The 17,112-nt window shown below is 46.9% G+C and overlaps 1 protein-coding gene across 4 annotated transcripts in view; it reads right to left on the bottom strand.

The window, feature by feature from the left end:
• LOC128337302 (trichohyalin-like) overlaps positions 1-16,104 on the bottom strand; it is a 59,563-nt gene extending 43,459 nt beyond the window's left edge. Inside the window, exons 1-6 of one of the 4 annotated variants that reach the window (XR_008312238.1) lie at positions 15,605-16,104; positions 8,763-8,848; positions 7,117-7,228; positions 5,389-5,524; positions 2,181-2,409; positions 117-239 (exon numbers count right to left, since the gene is read on the bottom strand). Coding sequence is in view for 3 of the 4 variants with exons in the window: in XM_053278111.1 (XP_053134086.1) it covers positions 117-239; positions 2,181-2,409; positions 5,389-5,524; positions 7,117-7,228; positions 8,763-8,848; positions 15,605-15,977 (1,059 nt within the window). In the remaining variant the exon portion in view is untranslated. Of the gene's footprint in view, positions 1-116; positions 240-2,180; positions 2,410-5,388; positions 5,525-7,116; positions 7,229-8,630; positions 8,849-15,604 lie in introns of those variants that run through there. The other 3 variants (XM_053278111.1, XM_053278116.1, XM_053278127.1) reach the window with 3 other exon arrangements.
• Positions 16,105-17,112: the final 1,008 nt, after the last annotated feature.

A 17,112-nucleotide genomic window follows, 5' to 3' on the forward strand; every position in this document is an offset into this window, starting at 1 on the left:
TGCAGTATTCAATCCCTCTCCTTTTATAGCAAATCATTAAATTAAACTCTTCTTTTACAGCAAACATCTGAATTAAAATAAGAGGATCATTATCCAAAGAAAAAAACTACTCTTACATTTTCATAGTCTGCAACTTCTGCCTGAAGAGCTTCTAACACTGCAGTCAGTTCTTCATACTCTGCCTGCTTGTCTATTACCTGACGCTTCCTGGCCTCCAGTCTGCTTTGGGTATCTGCAATCTAGTCACAAACATTCATATACCATAACATTCATATATCATAACATTCATATAACATAAGAACAGCCCTGCTGGATCAGGCCCAAGCCCTATCTAGTCCAGCATCCTGTTTCCCACAGTGGCCCACCAGAAACACCTGAGACGCCCACAGGCTCTCCTGCTGTTGCTCCCTTGCACTCGGATTCGGCGGCATCCTGCCTCTGAGGCTGGAGGTGGCCTTTAGCCCCCAGACTAGTAGCCATTGATAGACCTGTCCTCCATGAATTTGTCCAAGCCCATCTTAAAGCCATCCAAGCTAGTGGCCATCACCACATCCCGTGGCAGAGAATTCCACAGATTAATTACACACTGTGGGAAAAAGAACTTCCTTCTGTTGGTCCTAAAATTCCCAGCCTTCAATTTCATGGAATGACCCCTGGTTCTAGTGTTGTGAGAGAGGGAGAAACATTTCTCTCTGTCCACTCTACTCCATGCATAATTTTATACACCTGTCTCATGTCTCCCCATAGTTGACTCTTTTCCAAAGTAAAAGGCCCCAGATGCTGAAGCCATAAAAATAGCTTTATCATTTGGCAGGAGAGGCACAAATTTCTCCCTTACTGCTCCCAGCCCAATGTTTGTGTGTGTGCCTCTCTCTCTTGACATGAGTCATGTGCTGCTTCACCTGCCAAGTCATATGAATTGAAACAGAGGGAGTCTACCAGGGTACTCTTTTCCCCATCAGTTGTGAACTTTCATAAGAACATAAGAAAAGCCTTGCTTAATCAGGACCAAGGCACATCTAGTCCAGCATCCTTTCCCACATTGTCCCACCAGATGCTTCTGCCATACCCTTCAGTCAGGAGATTAAGGCATCCCCCTCTCCTGGCGTTGCACTCCTGTAACTGGTATTGATATCCTGCCTCTGAACCTGGAGGTAGCCTATAGCCATCAAGACTAGTAGTCACTGCTGCTTCCATGAATTGGTCTAAGCCTCGCTTAAAGCCACCCAAGCTGGTGGCCATCATCACATCCCATGGCTATGAATTCCATAGATTAATTCTGTGCTGTGTGAAAAAGAGCTCCCTTTTGTCGGTCCTAAATTTCCTGCCAGTCAGTTTCATGGGATGACCCTTGATTCTAGGGTTGGGAGAGAGGGAGAAGAGCAACTTATCCACTCTGTCCACACTATGATTTTATAAACCTCTATCATGTCTCCCTTTAGTTGCTTTTTGAAATTAAAAACTCCCAAATGTTGTAGCCTTACCTCCTACGGAAAGTGCTCTTATTTATTTGTTTGTTTGTTTGTTTACTTACTCTGTGTAAACCACTCTGGAAACTTTTGTTGAATAGTAGCATATAAATACTTGTTGTTGTTGCTCCAGCCCCCTGACCATTCTGGTTGCTCTCTTCTGCACCTTTTCCAATTCCGTAATATCCTTTTTGAGATATGCTGACCAGAACTGTACACAGTATTCCAAATGTGGACGCACCACAGATTTGTATAAAGATGCCAGAAACTGAAACCTGTGAACTTCTGCATGCAAAGCAGATGCTTGGCCAATGTGCTACAGCTCTACCGGCTGTTGAAAGTTAGCTGCTGACCAGGACAGTGCCCTTCTCCCTAGGCTCCTAAGGATTTTGTAGGTGGCCAGATTTTGTGGTGCAGCAGTATGCTGGCCACATTCAGCCACTATGAATGAGAAGAATTCCTCAACTATCATGAGCATGAACGTTTTGTAACCCTTCGGGTCTAGGAGGTGCTTTCCATGTACAAGGCCCGCATTCAGTCCCCGGCATCTCCAGTTAAGGCATATCAGACAGCAGGGCCAGAAATGACCACTGCCTGAATCTGTGGAGGGCTGCACTGGAGACCTGTTGACACTACTGGGGCAGACCGCCCAGAGGTCTGACAGTCTAAGGCAGCTCCTTGCATACTGAGTTGCTTCTCTTGATAACATACCTGTGACTCCAGCCAGCGCATCTTTTCTTCAAAATCATCTGCCTCGCTAGCCATTATTTCCTTCAGCTCTTGGATGGCACTCTTTTGCCTGACTGTTTCCTCTTCGTCTTCTCTTCTCAGGTTGTGAAGTTCGTTGATTTCAAGGTTGATGGTATGCTTTGTGGCCATCTGCTGGTTCAGTTGCTCTACAGCTGCTGTGTGCTGGAGCAACAGCTGTTTTTGCTCCTCACTGCCAAGAGAATAACTTAGGATATGTTCCTGACATCATGTTTACAGTGGCAGTCAAGAGCAAGGAAGTACAGGCTTGCCACCCCCTTTATTAGCACGGTGCATTAAGCAACCCAAGAAATGCCAAGGAGTCTTACTGTGTTTCTCTTGCACCCTTTGACATTCCCAAGAATCACGAGTGCTGGCACAGGTTTATACTTTTTTGTAGGTCTGGAATGAGATTAGACTGCAAATAATGCCAGTGGTCTCAACTGAGAGCGGCAAGTGAATTCCGCATGGGGATCTTGGTCCAGTGGAAGCACACACATTGTTAAAGCTCTCACTAAGATGTGGGATGCCTGGTCACTATCATGTCAAGTGGAATGAACCCCCCACCCCCACCCCGCCCCACACGTTATGCTGATCTGCATAAGCACCATCATAACGAAGATGACAGCATCCATATCTTGGGTACAGATGCCATCATTCTAGATATGCTCAAGGTGAGCACTCAGAAGCACATCCAGGATTACAGTGGCCATATCCAAGATGATGCAGCTGCCTCCCAGAACTATTTTAAATGTCTTTACCAAAAGCTGTGGCTGCTGGGAACTGTGCAGAACAATCAAATGACAGAGTTCCCAGATTAAGGACTCCTAATAACACAGGCCTGTTCTGGAGCTTGCTGTGCTGACGGCAGCCATTTGGGGGGCCACCACACATGCACACTGGCCATCTGCGTGGGCAGGAGACCTGGCCACGCAAATGGCCAGTGTGAATGTGCAGCGGCCTCCAAAATGGCCACTGCCAGCACAGAGAGATTCAGAATGGGCCCCAAACGGGCTGTTTGAGACCGGCGGGGGAGGCTGACGGGGGAGGGGGACCTCAAGAATCCTCCCCGCAATGGTGATTGGTGAAGTCCGCCATTCATTTTTTAAAAAGTTGTTCCCCCTCCCCCTGCAAACTGGGCCCAAACCAGTTCAAACTCAAGCCAGACCGGGACTGGCTCTAGTGCAGGGCCGTAAACAGTGTGAGTGAGTTAGTGAGTGAGATTTTTGGACATGTCCAACCAGCTTGTTCATAGAGTGCATTTGTAAGGGGGAAAAGTTAAAAGCACAACACATGCCCCTTGCTTTGCAGTTCTTACTCGGACATTCTGGATTGCAAAACAACTTGAGCATAGTGCATGTACAAATAAATAAAGTTTATTTAGATGTTTACAGTTAGCCCTACTTTCATTAGTTGTGAAGTACTCTATGGATAGAGAGAACTCTTACTGGCAGCTTTACTGCAGTAGGAAAATTTATTAAAAGTCATGAAACAAGCCACTTATAGGACTTTTTTAAAATATATTTTTAGAAAAATTTCAAAAAAACCCCATTAAGAACAATTTGTCCAAACCATTGCAATTTCAACATTCAGAGCTCTCCCACCCTGCCCTATATCTGTGCCGGATATCAAAGTCCTAATGCAAGTCATTCCAGGTGATCTAAAGGGTGGGGCAAAAAGTGGGGTGCTTTTACCCTTGTTTATGAAGGCTTCAGGTTCAAGAAGTTTTTGTAATTTTCTGCCAAGAAACAAGCCACTTGTAGGATTTTTTTAAAATTAATTTAAAAAAAATTAAGAACAAACAATTTGGCTAAACCGTTTTAATTTCAATATTTAGAGCCCTCCCACCCTGCCTTATATCTGTGCCCAATATCAAAGTCCCATAGGAAGCCATTCCATAAATATACAAGGGGGTGGGGAATTATGAAAAAAGGGAAATCCCATACCTTTCATTGCTGGCTCTGAGGAGGAGGAGGAGGAGGAGGAGGGTGAAGGCAAAGGCACAATCTCTCAGCACAGCCCAGGGTTGTAGGGCAGGGAGGACAGAGGGTGTGCACAGCACTCTGTTGGGTAGCCAGCGCTAGCCACTCTGCCTCCTGGCTGGACAGCTTCAGGGACTGGGGACAGCTTCAGGAAACTGGGAGGCCTTCAGGGAGGCCTGCTCCAGCAGAGAAGCCCTTGGAGTCCCTGCCCATCCGCTGAACAGCTGAGAGTCGGTCCGGGAAAGGGAGCTGTAGCAGCGTCTCCTCTTGTGCAAGGAGCCTTTGGATAGCAGGCTAGCCTGCACAGCTCCTGCAGGCTGCAGCTCGACAGGTTGGCCCAGCTGGGAGAGGGGAGGAAGGTCAATTTTTGCAGGGCAGGCTGCTCCCCTGTGGGGCCTGTCCCAGTGCGGAGCCTGGGGCGACTACCCTGGTTGCCCCACCCTAAGGATGGGCCTGCTCTAGTGTGCACAGAACTGGACCGGACCCAGCTCGAGACTTGAACAGAACCTGATTTTCTGGTTTTTTGCACAACCCTATGAGCAGGGTAAGCAATACAAATTAGCCTGAGCCTGCTCGGAAGGGTGGTATAAAAATTGAATGAATGAATGAATGAATAAGAGAGAAGTAACTTTATGTTTAGGGTGAGTGTCCTAATGCAAACAGCTACTTAGGAGTAGAATAAATTGTTTTCCTGCCGCCTCAAATGCTTACAAAAAAACGCGTGCTGGCAGGGGAAAAGCGGCGGGAGGGGTAAGTACACCCTCCCCCGCCCTTAAAGAGCCCCCCTCCCCAGTGCCAGACCGTGGAGCTGCGGTTCCGTGCACATCCCTACATCTGGGATGCTTTGGGTACAGAACACTTTACAGAATACCCCAGTGCTAACTGGGCAGAGTCACTGTTTAAAGTGGTGATTCTCATATATTTAGCGGGGGGGGGAGCAACTGTACCTATCCAGCCCCAGCACAGCCTCCCTCCAGTGACAGTTGCTGGTGTCTACCTTATGTTTCTTTTTTGGATTGCGAGCCGTTTGGGGACAGGGAGCCATTTTTTTTTTCCCTGTGTAAACCGCGTTGAGAACTGTTGTTGAAAAGCAGTATCTAAGTAATAATAGTAGTTATCTTGGGGCAAGAGCTAGACTGCAAAATTCACAGCATTCCTTCCCAACATTTATTTGAAGAAATCATGCCTACCACAGTGCACGGTTGAGTGCTTCAGAGAGCTCCTGCTTTCCATATGTCAATTCTATTGTAGAGGCAGTTGCGTGTATGGAGTCCTCCATCTCTTTTAACTTAGAGAAACGAGACCGGCGGGCGGCAGCAACGAGCTCTAGAACAAGAAATAAAGATGAGAAATTAGATCTGTTAGAATGCATGCGATGAAGTGCATTTATTCCCAACGATAGAGTCATTCTTACCACCAATACCAGGGTGGGGGTGTGGAAAGCAGAGTTCAGCCTATCTCCCCCTGCCCCCATATGATTGCTCAGCGTATCTTTGGCACACTAGTTGTGCGCCCAAACAATCCATGCTGCTGTAAGCAGCACAGATCTCCAGAGGCTGGGACGACACACGTCCCAGCGTCCGGATATCCCAGAATGCATTGTGTGACAAGAGCAGTGCATTGGGGGATAGCCCCGGGAGATAGGCATTCTAGGCACTCGACTTGTGCGTGCTCTTGGGCTGCAAGCAGCCCGGGCACACAAACAATCTCAGCGCCGGAGTTAAGGGTGCATTTCAAAGTGGCTGGGTTTTTAAATGAAGGCCAGGCTTCAAAGTGGGGTTAGGTGGGTGGGCAGTGCCAGGATCCGCACGATGCACACATGACGAAGACAAGCTGAGCGATCATCTGGGAGGAAGGTATGTTGAACCTGCCTTTCCCCCACCTGCTCAAGTGCATCTAACCCATCTAACTAGGATCCTGCTTCCTACAGTGGCCCGCCAGATGCCTCTAAGAAGCCTGTAAATAGGGCATGAAGGAAACAGGCCCCCCACTTTGGTTTCTCCCCCAGTCCCCAGCAACTGGTATTCAGTGGTATACTGCCTCTGAACATGGAGGTTTCATTTAGCCATCATGGCTAATAGCCATGGATAAACCTGTCAAAGTTTGAGAAAGTCAATAAAACTCCTCACATGCATGTGCACACATATGCCAACTTCTCCGAACACATGTGCATGCACGCACACATACTGCTCTGCCCACTCCATCATCTCAAGCCCGAGGTAATTGGGGCTGTGGCAGTCAGGGACTCCTACTTTTCAACAATCCCTGAGGGATTAATATCCATCTTTTAGGAAACTCTTCGCAGTTTATTAGCTTATTAAAAACATACCATATGTTTTTGTACACATCCTCCCACTGACATCCCATTGTCCTACAGGGCTCATCCTTAATCATCATTAATGCCATTTTAAAGATTTGGTACTTTAAAAAAAAAATGCTCCTCCTGAAGAATAAGTTTTAAAAACAAGCTTTTTGTAACAGATCTCTTGCACACATTATGTTGCACATGACCTGTCTGCATTTGCTGATAACAGCATCAAGGATCCAGAAGTATATAGTTCTATAACAGTAAAAACCACACTATGTCTTTGCTTTGCCATTTTATGCTGTGCATGAGTGTGTCTGCGTATAAATCACTGGAAGTCATCTTGACTTTAAGAAAAGGGAGGGAGGATTAAATATTTTAAATAAATAACAATATAATATCCCCAATTCTGGGACTCAAAGTCCAGATTCAGCCTCTGAAATAAATGATGTGAATTCAGTTTGTGGACACAGATTTGCTTGAAATGAATGATCACACAGTTTGCAGATGCCCCTCATTTGCTGCATGTGTGTGTGTGTGTGTGTGTGTGTGTGTGTGTGTGTGTGTGTGTGTGTGTGCGCGTATATCCTAGCCCGAGTTAACTTGGAATTGCCTTCAAACTCTTTCATTATGATCGCTGGGAATCCTTTGACATGCACACGGAGACTGCAGTTTTTGATGGTCTCTTCTTCCCACAATTCAATTGTATGTTTTCTTTCTTCTTCCTAGAAATTGACAGATACTTGATCAAATAAAAAAATTCAGTGGGGTAGAAAGCATAACAAATTCCCACACACAAAAAGAAACCCAAAATTGTGTGAGAGAGACACAAAGTCCACAGGAGATGGAGACATCCTGGAGCCTGAGCGTTCAGTATTCTTGATGGGACAGAATGTTCATTATCCCAAGGTAAATCTATGGGTCTCGAAGGTCGGAGATCTCCTAGCACAGGTCTTTCTCTGGATAACATTCATGAACAATTCTAGTAAAGCAGCACAATAGAACAGGCAAGTAGCTGACTGAATCCCAAGCAGCAGGGGCAACTCTAGAACCCGTTTGAGAGAGCAAAGGGGTGGCGAAGAACATTATTAGGAGAGTGAGGATTTGGCTATACATCAAATACTTTGAGAAGTAAGGTAATTAATTAATGAGGCGTGCTTAACATTTTCAAACCTTTAGAACATGGGCCAGATTCCTCTTAGAAAATACTGAAGCTATTCTCACGCACACAGGAAACCGGGCTAAGGGAGCTCAGCCTGGCTTCCTGCGGGCGTAGGAACCACTGGGATCTGCACAGCTGCCGGTGGTAAGCCAGCCCGCTTAATTTCCTCCCCTTAAACGTTCCAACGATCATGTGCCACCATGGTGCAGCTCCGTGCTATGGCAACTCACGAGGAGACCCCCTGACCAGAAGGCTACAACAAGCCTCCCAGCATCGGGGGAGTGCCCAGAATACCCCATGCACTCATGCGGAGCATTCTGGGACTTCCGGGGCCCGGGCAGCCCCCGATCTCCACCGCCCCAACCATCTCCGTGACGAAGCCGATAATCGTGTGGGTGGCTGATTGGCCACCCAGTGAGGGCTGGATGCTTGTGTGTGGGGAGAGCGGGTTAAGCTCGCTCTCCCCACCCAACCCCTTCTGGCTCGACACTGCTCATGTGGAGAGCCTTACTCTCTTTCTGGATTAAGCCAAACCTTTCAGTCTGTTTTTCAGGCTAATTTTCTCTTCCTGTCCAAGACCATGTGGCAGGAAAGAGTGGGGTGTGGGGAGAAAGGTCAGTACCAGGCCAACTGAGATCTGCAGGGGAAATGACCCTGCACCTGCCTGCACACATGGTTTCGCCCAGCCTTCTTCCTACCCAGGAAGAAAACTAAGGGATTAGCCTGGTTCCTGCCTGGGAGGCTGGAAGAGTCTCTTCCCCACCTAGCTGCTTGTTCTGGGGTAGAGGAGCTAGTGAATGAGGCTCCTTTAAACGGAAGTCTTTTAAAACAATACAATAATTAATTTACGTGCTAGGGCCATAATATACAATGATTATATTGTTTGCTCTCAAATTCCAGTCTGATGGATGGGGAGCGAAAAGGAGAGCAAGAATTTTTTATTTTATTTTTTTGTGGGGAAGCACCTGCTACTACTTGCTACTCCTTGGAGACATCCTTGCCAAGCAGTGCCTCAATCAGCCACAAATCCAGTTTGGTATCCGTTGAAATGCAAGCAGCTTCTCACTCCACATTACTTGTTTAAGTTTTTACATTACCAATTCCTTAATGGCTCTAATAGCATCTTGAAGGCGAAACACCGTTTCCTTGTTGAACACAAGTCCTTCATTTTGCAGCTGTTTTTCTGAAAAAGAATTGGGAGGAAAATCAGATCTTCACAATACTGTGTCGCTTTTAAACTGAGTAAAATGAAAATACTGCCCTGGAATGTTGCAAGTGAGACACTAAAAGGGGGCTTTGCAGCGGGGAGAAGAAAAAGTAATGGGCAGCAGGGTTGGGGAGCCACATTTACCAGCATATCTTTATTGGTTTCTTATCTGCGGACGGCCAAGGACAACTGTAATGTCTGCCGACAGAGAGACTCTGTGGTGCTTTTGGCAGTTACTTTGTGAGTTACCTCTCTTCTGGCTAATCATAACAACTTTCGGAAGGGTCTGTAGCTAGAAAGATGAGGGCTGTGCCAAAGGCCTTTGGAGGTGGGCTTTGGGGATGGGACTGAGCTGAGGGCTGGGGCAAGCCAGATTTAAAAAACCTTTCTCTTTATTAACTAGGTGTGTGCAGGAAGGAATGTGTTTCCGTGCATTTGGAGATGGGGGGGGGGTGCTCACTGTTGCTGGGGCTATTCCAGTGGTGGTGGGGAACAGAAGGAGATGTGGCATTGGCAGGGTAGCAGGCCATTACAGGGGAAGGGAGAACAGAAATTTCATAGCTTTACCCCTTCCAACTGCCCTGCCAGCAGTCCCAACCTCTCACGGAACCTCATCACCTTGCTTCTTTGTAATGCCAGGTCAGTCCAAAAACAAACCATCCATGATTTGATTGTGGATGATGGAGCTGACCTGGTATGTATTACAGAGTCCTGGATGGGGGAGCCTAGTGGTCCAGTTTGGACCCAACTTCTCCCAGCAGGATACTCTATTGTGGAGCAGGTGAGAGGACATGGGCTGGGGGTGGGGGGAGTGGCTGTGGTATATATGAATATCTCCTTTACCCAGGTTCCTGTCAGGGAATTGGCCTATATTGAGTGTATGTACCTATGTCTGGAGACCAAGCATAGACTGGGACTTTGGTTGCTTTACTGTTCATCCTGCTGCCCAACAGAGCCCCTACCTGAGATGACTGACTTGCTTGTGGAGTTGGCATTGGAGTCTCCCAGACTGAAAGTCCTGGGGAACTTTAATGTTCACTTTTGAACCAACTTGTCAGGATCAGGTCAGGAGTTCATAGCAGTCATGGCAACTATGGGCCTATCCCAAGTGGGCTCTGGACCACTGCACATGGTTGGTCCGATTTGGTTTTTTGCTCTGATCAGGATGGTGTTCCATGGGTGGGAACTCCTGTGATTTTCCTACTGTCATGGACAGAGCACCATCTGGTTAAGGCTGGACTCACAGCTGCAATCCTTCTCTGCAGGGGTGAAGGACATATTAGGATGGTCCGCCTGAAAAGGCTATTTGATCCAGTAGGATTCCAAGAAGCCTTGGAAGGCTTCAAGTTTGGTTCTGCCAGCGATTCTGCCAATGCCCTGGTTCAGACTGGGAACAATGAACTTAGTAGGGGAGTAGACATAATTGCCCCTAAACACCCTCTCCGACCCGCTTCTGAATTAGTCCCTTGGTATACGGAAGAGCTATGTGGGCTAAAGCGGCAAGGTAGATGACTAGAGTGTAAGTGGAGAAAGATTCATCTTGAATCAGATTACAACAAAGAGCACATTTGAAGATCTATGCTCTGGCAATGTGTGCAGCAAAAAAGCAGTTCTTTTCTGCCTGCATTGCTTCTGCGAGCTCACATCCAGTGTACTTGTCTAGGGTTATGTGCGGGCTAGTACATGCCCCATCTCCCTTGAATGAGAATTTGGATCCATCAATTACCCATTGTGACATTTTAAATGAGGTTTTTTTGCAGATAAATATCTTGTATTCGAGCTGAACTAGACTCTACAGTTACTGCAGAGCCACTGTGGTGGTGGTGTCCAACAGCTCCGCTTGTGGTTAAATTGGATCTATTTCAGTTTGTGACTCCCAAGGATGTGGACAAGCTGCTTAGTTGTCCTTACTATTTGTTCTTTTCACCTTACTATTTGCTCTTTTGATCCTTGCCCTGCATGACTTATACGACCTAGCAGGTAGGTGATTGGAGAGGGTCTTGTTAAGATCCCAGAGCCGTTTGGATAGGGCGGTATATAAATTATTTAAATAAATACATATCATTAATGCCTCTCTGAGAGATGGCAGGATGCCTCCTTGTCTCCAGGAGGCAATTATTTGAACACTGTTGAAGAAACCTGTATTGGATCCCTCAGGATTAGGCATTTATCTGTATTTTAAACTGTTTTAATTGTGTTAAAGTTTTAATGGTGGTTTTTAGATTGTGAACCACCCAGGGACTTGCATATGGGGCTGTATAGAAATATATTAAATAAAATATGTGTTAATTAAAATAAAATAAAATATGTTTACATTTATTTGTTTATTTTATTATTATTTATTTATTCGATTTCTATACCGCTCTTCCAAAAATGGCTCAGGGCAGTATACACAGAGAAATAATAAATAAATAAGATGGATCCCTGTCCCCAAAGGGCTCACAATCTAAAGAGAAACACAAGATACACACCAGCAACAGTCACAGTAGTGTGCTGGGGGTGGATTTACGGCACGCAGTTGCAGACTATTCCAACACCTTCTGTATGCCCAGATGGAATGTCCCTAAACTTGTAGTGACATGGACAATGGCTGACATCCTAACGAAGCAGTACAAGTAGGGTGTGTGGGCATGCAGCATCATCCCTCACACAACTCACCCACCCTCCTGTGCTCATGCAGTTGCGCAAGAGGACTCCGAGTCCAGAGTGCTCCCCACGCTCCGGAAGCATTCAGTAAGATCAGAGACATATTGCTGGCCCTGTGTGACATATTTCCAATCCTACTCAGTGGCGCTTCTGGAGCATGGGGAGTGCTCCAGACTCTCAGCCTTCTTGTGCAAGAGCACAAGCACAGGAGGACGGGGAGTTGTGTGACAGGCTCTTGTGCATGCCTGCAGACCCTACTTAAACGTGTGCATTGTTGGTCAGGATGTCAGCCAGCAATAATAGTAAAGCTCAAAAAAGCATAACAATGGAAGGGGTCTGAGAAATCATACTATCAAACCTTTTGATCTAAGATCTAAAATAATTCTATCCATCGGACTTAGACCCCACCCTTTAGGCACAAAAGCTTCACAAGGTGGTTTACAACAAGCGGCACTACCACAATCAAACAGAGATAACATATTACCAGTGCATGTCACATACAGTAAATTATCTTGTGAACTGTGTGGTCTGGGCTGTGTCTAGATGGAAGGGGGAAACTGTGCAGAGCATGGAATGTTGAGGTAAGAGGGATAAGGAGGGTGCAATGATGGGGAAATGAAGAGAAGATTTTACCACAACTTCATAGGAACAGGCCTACAATTCATCCTACTCTTACTCTCCTTAATTTCCTTCCATCCTTCCTAGGGTGGAAGTATTGATGGAGGCATATGCAAACATTTTTGCTCTCATCCTTAAATTCCAAGTGATCTAGCTTGCTATCCTTAGTTTTATCTCCTTTATAATGAAGCAAATAGAAAGCAAAGTGGCATATTCATAGCTTATTTCTTCCAAAACAGAAACATATTCCAGACTTGAAACATATTCGCAGAAATTTTCAGTCTTGTGACATTTCCACCTGTTATTAGAAGCACTAATTGTTGGCATCTGCTGAATTGATGTTTCATTTGTCAACTATTTCTTTCTTTTCATATCAGAACTCTAATCTGGATTCCATATGCTCTGGACGTGAGATTTGTGTTCCTGAAGGGGAGAGTTTTGTACAGCTGGCATTAATCTGACTTGCTCTTGAGCAATATTGGCAGGCTTTAGTGTTTAGGGAAGAGATTACAACCTCTTTTAAGAATATGGTAGGGTTAAAAATACTTATTCCTTGTGTTTTTAAAAAAATACAATTGGACGCTCAGTGTTGTTTCAAAGACTGGTAAATATTTGTCCTGTCAAGCACCTTGTTTACATGAGCAGAGAATCCCAAAGCATGTAAAGATTACTCCTTTGCTCATTATCTTTAATCATTCTGACATCACTTGAATATTGAACTGCCAGCTTCAGCCACCTCTATATATGCACATGTTTACACACCATGAATTATGTCTAGATGAAATAGCCCTGGTTATAGATGGGCTCTTGATTTCTAATTTTTTAATGTATGTATGTATGTATGTTTATTTATTTAGTACATTTCTATACTGCCTCATAAAGAAGTCCCTTGGCAGTTCACAACCTAAAAACAATCATTAAAACATTAACACAATTAAAACAATTTAAAATACAATAAAAAAATCTAAAACCAAAGCTATAAAACTATAAACTAAAAGCCTGGCTAAACAGGTATGTTTTCAGGTTCTTCTTAAAAACATCCAGAGAAGGGGAAACTCTAATTTCCTTAGGAAGCGTGTCCCAGTGTCCCAGGGCAACTCTAGAAAAGATACCATTTTGAGTTGTCACCAAATGAGCAGGTGGCAACCGCAACTGGACCTCCCCAAATAATCTTAATAGGCAGTGGGGTTGATGAAGAAGAAGTTCTCTTCAATACCTTGGACCCAAGCCATTCAGGGCTGTATAGGTAATAACCAGCACTTTGTATTTCACCCAGAAATGTACTGGCAGCCAGTGTAGTTCTTTCAAAATGGGTATAACATGATCTCTTCAGGCAAACCCACAGACCAACCTGACTGCTGCATTCTGGACTAACTGCAGTCTCCTGACTATGTACAAAGGCAGCCCAATGTAGAGCGCATTGCAGTAGTCAAGTCTGGATGTTACCAGGATATGCACCATGTTTTAAGGTAGTTTATCTCCAGAAATGGACGTAGCTGACGAATCAGCAGGAGCTGATAGAAAGCACACCTCAACCTGAGAGAGCAGGGAGAAGTTCGGGTCCAGGAGTACCCCCAGACTATGTACATGCTCTTTCTGGGGGAGTGCAACCCCATCCAGAACAGGCAGATTTAAACCACTTCCTAAATCTCGACCTCCCACAATGAGTACCTCCGTCTTACTTGGATTACTGATCACATTCCCTGAAATAGTGGCCTAGGGAAGTCCCAAGGCTTTCTTATCCTTTTCTCAAGACCCCCTCTACACAAGCCCTTCCATCTTACAAAGCCCCATTTGGTCATTACATTGCATGTGCATAGACATGTTTCTGTTTGAATGACTGTACATGCTTTCATTTTTTAAATGGATCTGCATACAGGCCCCTTAGAACATAAGAATAGCCCTGCTGTGCTGGATCAGACCCAAGGCCCATCTAGTCCAGCATCCTGTTTCGCACAGTGGCCCACCAGATGCCACTGGAAGCCACAGGTAGGGGTTGAGGGCATGCCCTCTCTCCTGCTGTTACTCCCCTGCAACTGGAACTCAGACGCATCCTGCCTTTGAGGCTGGAGGTGGTCTATAGCCCTCCAAATAGTAGCCAATGATAGACAGGGTGCAAGAATTGTATACTACTGCACATGCCTTGAACATAGTGTGTGACTAACTGTACGTGTGTATCCGAGTTGCCTGCCAGCTCTGACTAAAGCTATTCCTGGAGAATTTCTGCTCTCAATATTCTTCACAATATCATCCAGCCATCTTAATCTCCAAGATTGCTTTCTGGCGATGGATGCAGATTCCTGCAGGGGTGGGAACCTTTGTGCATACAGATGTGTATGGTGTGTACATGGTACACAGATTGTACGTGCACTGGACATAAAGTGTGAGCAGAGCCAGAGTTAACACCAATTTGGTTTTGCGGCGAAGCAAATACTACAAACCTCCCAGTCCCACCACGGGGGTCTATAGTTCGAACCTCTTCATCTGCTAAATCCACATGGGTCTACCTGCGCTCTTAAAAGCATAAGAGCAGGCAGCACCTGTGGGCGGGGGGAGAGCAAAAGCTGTAATGAGGGTTGCCAACTGTCCCTCATTATGCGGGATGTCCCTCATTTCAAGGATGAAGTGTAGCATTTGCCCCTCATTTTGGTGGGCAGGGCGAGCAGCTGCTTATTTTGAGATGTTTTTGGTTGAAAAGTGGCATAACTTGAGTATGTGCTGGCACTATTCAACAGAGGAACATAGGAAGCTGCCATATACTGAGTCAGACCATAGGTCTATCTCACTCTGTATTGTCTTCACAGACTGGCAGCGGCTTCTCCAAGGTTGCAGGCAGAAGTCTCTCCCAGCCCTATCTTGGAGGTAGTTTGTTGGTTCAATAAAAAAATCTTGTCCTATCTTGGAGAAGCCAGGCAGGGAGGGAACCTGGAACCTAGATGCTCTTCCCAGATTGGCTCCATCCCCTGAGGGGAAGATCTTCCAGTACTCACACTTCTAGTCTCCCATTCATATGCAACCAGGGTGGACCCTGCTTAGCTTCAGAGGACAAGTCAGGCTTGCCACCACAAGACCAGCTCTCTTCAATAGCATATAGTTCAATTACATATACATAGATGATACTCAGGTGCTTGAGGAGTATTATCTGCATACACCTGACGCCCCGCAACCAGCCCCCGCCCCCTCATTCTGGCAATGAAATATTGGCAGCCCTAAGACACTTTTCAGATTTCTCCCCGCCGCCTTCTGGATAAATGGGCTGCCTGCGGAGGCTCCTTTCCCCGACTCCGAGAGCCGCCACGCCGCGCCCCTCGACAGCCGCCCAGTCTCCTCACGCCTTTTCAGACAGCGGCTCGAGAACCACCACCACCCAACCCCGAGCCAAGGAGCGCGTGGGCTTGGGGTGGGGTGGGGTGGGGGGTGTCCCGCAACCGCGGCAGGGGTGGTGGTGGGGAGGGGAAGGTCTCTCACCCACGCCCCGCAGGTTCTCCAGGGCCGCCGCCGCCCACTCGGAAGGCGGAGGAGGCTCCATGGCGGCCCAGCCGAGCCAGGCCGCGCGGTTGCCATGGCAACTCGAGGGCGCGGCCTTTTCCTCGGGCTGCGCCCCACGAGTGGAGAAAACTCCCGGGAAGAAGCGGCGGAGGCCGTAGCTGCGCGTCGCCCCGTTGGGAAGCCGAGCCGGGGCTTCGAATGGGTGGCGGGGACGGGGGGGCAGCGGAGAGGTCGGGCTGAGCCTGCCCTGGGGAGGGCCGCCGGGGGGGACAGGACGCTCTGCTAGGCGCCTGCCTGCCCGCCCATCCATGATCGCCCCGAATAAAAGGCCAATTGAGCAATCAGGCCCCATCTGGCGGCTGCTCCTCCCCTCCGCCGATTTATTTTGCCTCTCTTGAAGAACGTGCGGCGGCCTTTACAAAGAAGAGCCCATTTTCGGAGAGCGCCCAAACGGAGCTGCCTGTCTTGAGCGGTGTACCCCTCGTCCGTTCAGCCGCGGCGCAATGGCCGTTCACTAGGGTTGCTATTGCATAACATGCTAGGGAAGGGGGCTTTAATCATGCACAAGATGATGCATCCGCCGCTGTGGCTTCTCCTTGCCGTGTGAGATCCATGCTTATGCAGGGAGCTGTTGTACTTCTTTTTGCTTCTCCGTGCCATATAGAAGCAAAGACACACACGCAAGAGCATCTTGCCTGCAGAGGGTTCCCCAGGTTCCCTCCCTGGCGGCATCTCCAAGAGGGCTGAGAGAGACTCCTGCATCCTTGGAGAAGCCGCTGCCAGTCTGTGAAGACAATACTGAGCTAGATAGACCAAGCGCCTGACTCCATATATGGCAGCTTCCAATATTCCTAATAGTGGTGCCATGGTGGGGAGTGCCAGTTTTGTTTTTTTAATTTAAGTATTAACTGACATGCCTGGCACACACACATACCCCCCATTCATTACACCGCTATTCTAGAAGTACAATCAGATCCATTGTGAGATTACATTAAAGGTAAAGTGTGTGCCATCCAGTTGGTATCGACTCCTGGCGCCCACAGAGCCCTGTGGTTGGCTTTGGTAGAATACAGGAGGGGTTGGCCATTGCCATCTCCTGCACAGTGTGAGATGATGCTTTTCAGCATCTTCCTAGACCGCTGCTGCCCAATATAAGTGTTTCCAATAGTCTGGGAAACATACCAGAGGGGATTTGAACGGCAGCCTCTGGCCTAATAATCAAATCATTTCCCTGCTGTGCATAAGCATACATAAACTGGTGTGTGTGTGTTTTTTTCAGGGAAATTATTGCGGTCTAACGTTGCTCTAGAAGTCAGTGCAGGACAGGCTATTACAAAGTAAATTTAATATGACCAGAAAAGCCTTCAGTAATGCATAATAGTTTACATTATTTTTTAATTCCACGCTTCCTCTGAGCAGTTTAAGGCTCCTCTCCCATTTTATCCTCACCGCAACCCCTCTGAGATAAGATGGGTTGAGAGAGCGAA

Source organism: Hemicordylus capensis, chromosome 1, assembly GCF_027244095.1.
Source record: "Hemicordylus capensis ecotype Gifberg chromosome 1, rHemCap1.1.pri, whole genome shotgun sequence".
In the NCBI taxonomy this organism is placed as follows: Eukaryota; Metazoa; Chordata; class Lepidosauria; order Squamata; family Cordylidae; genus Hemicordylus; species Hemicordylus capensis.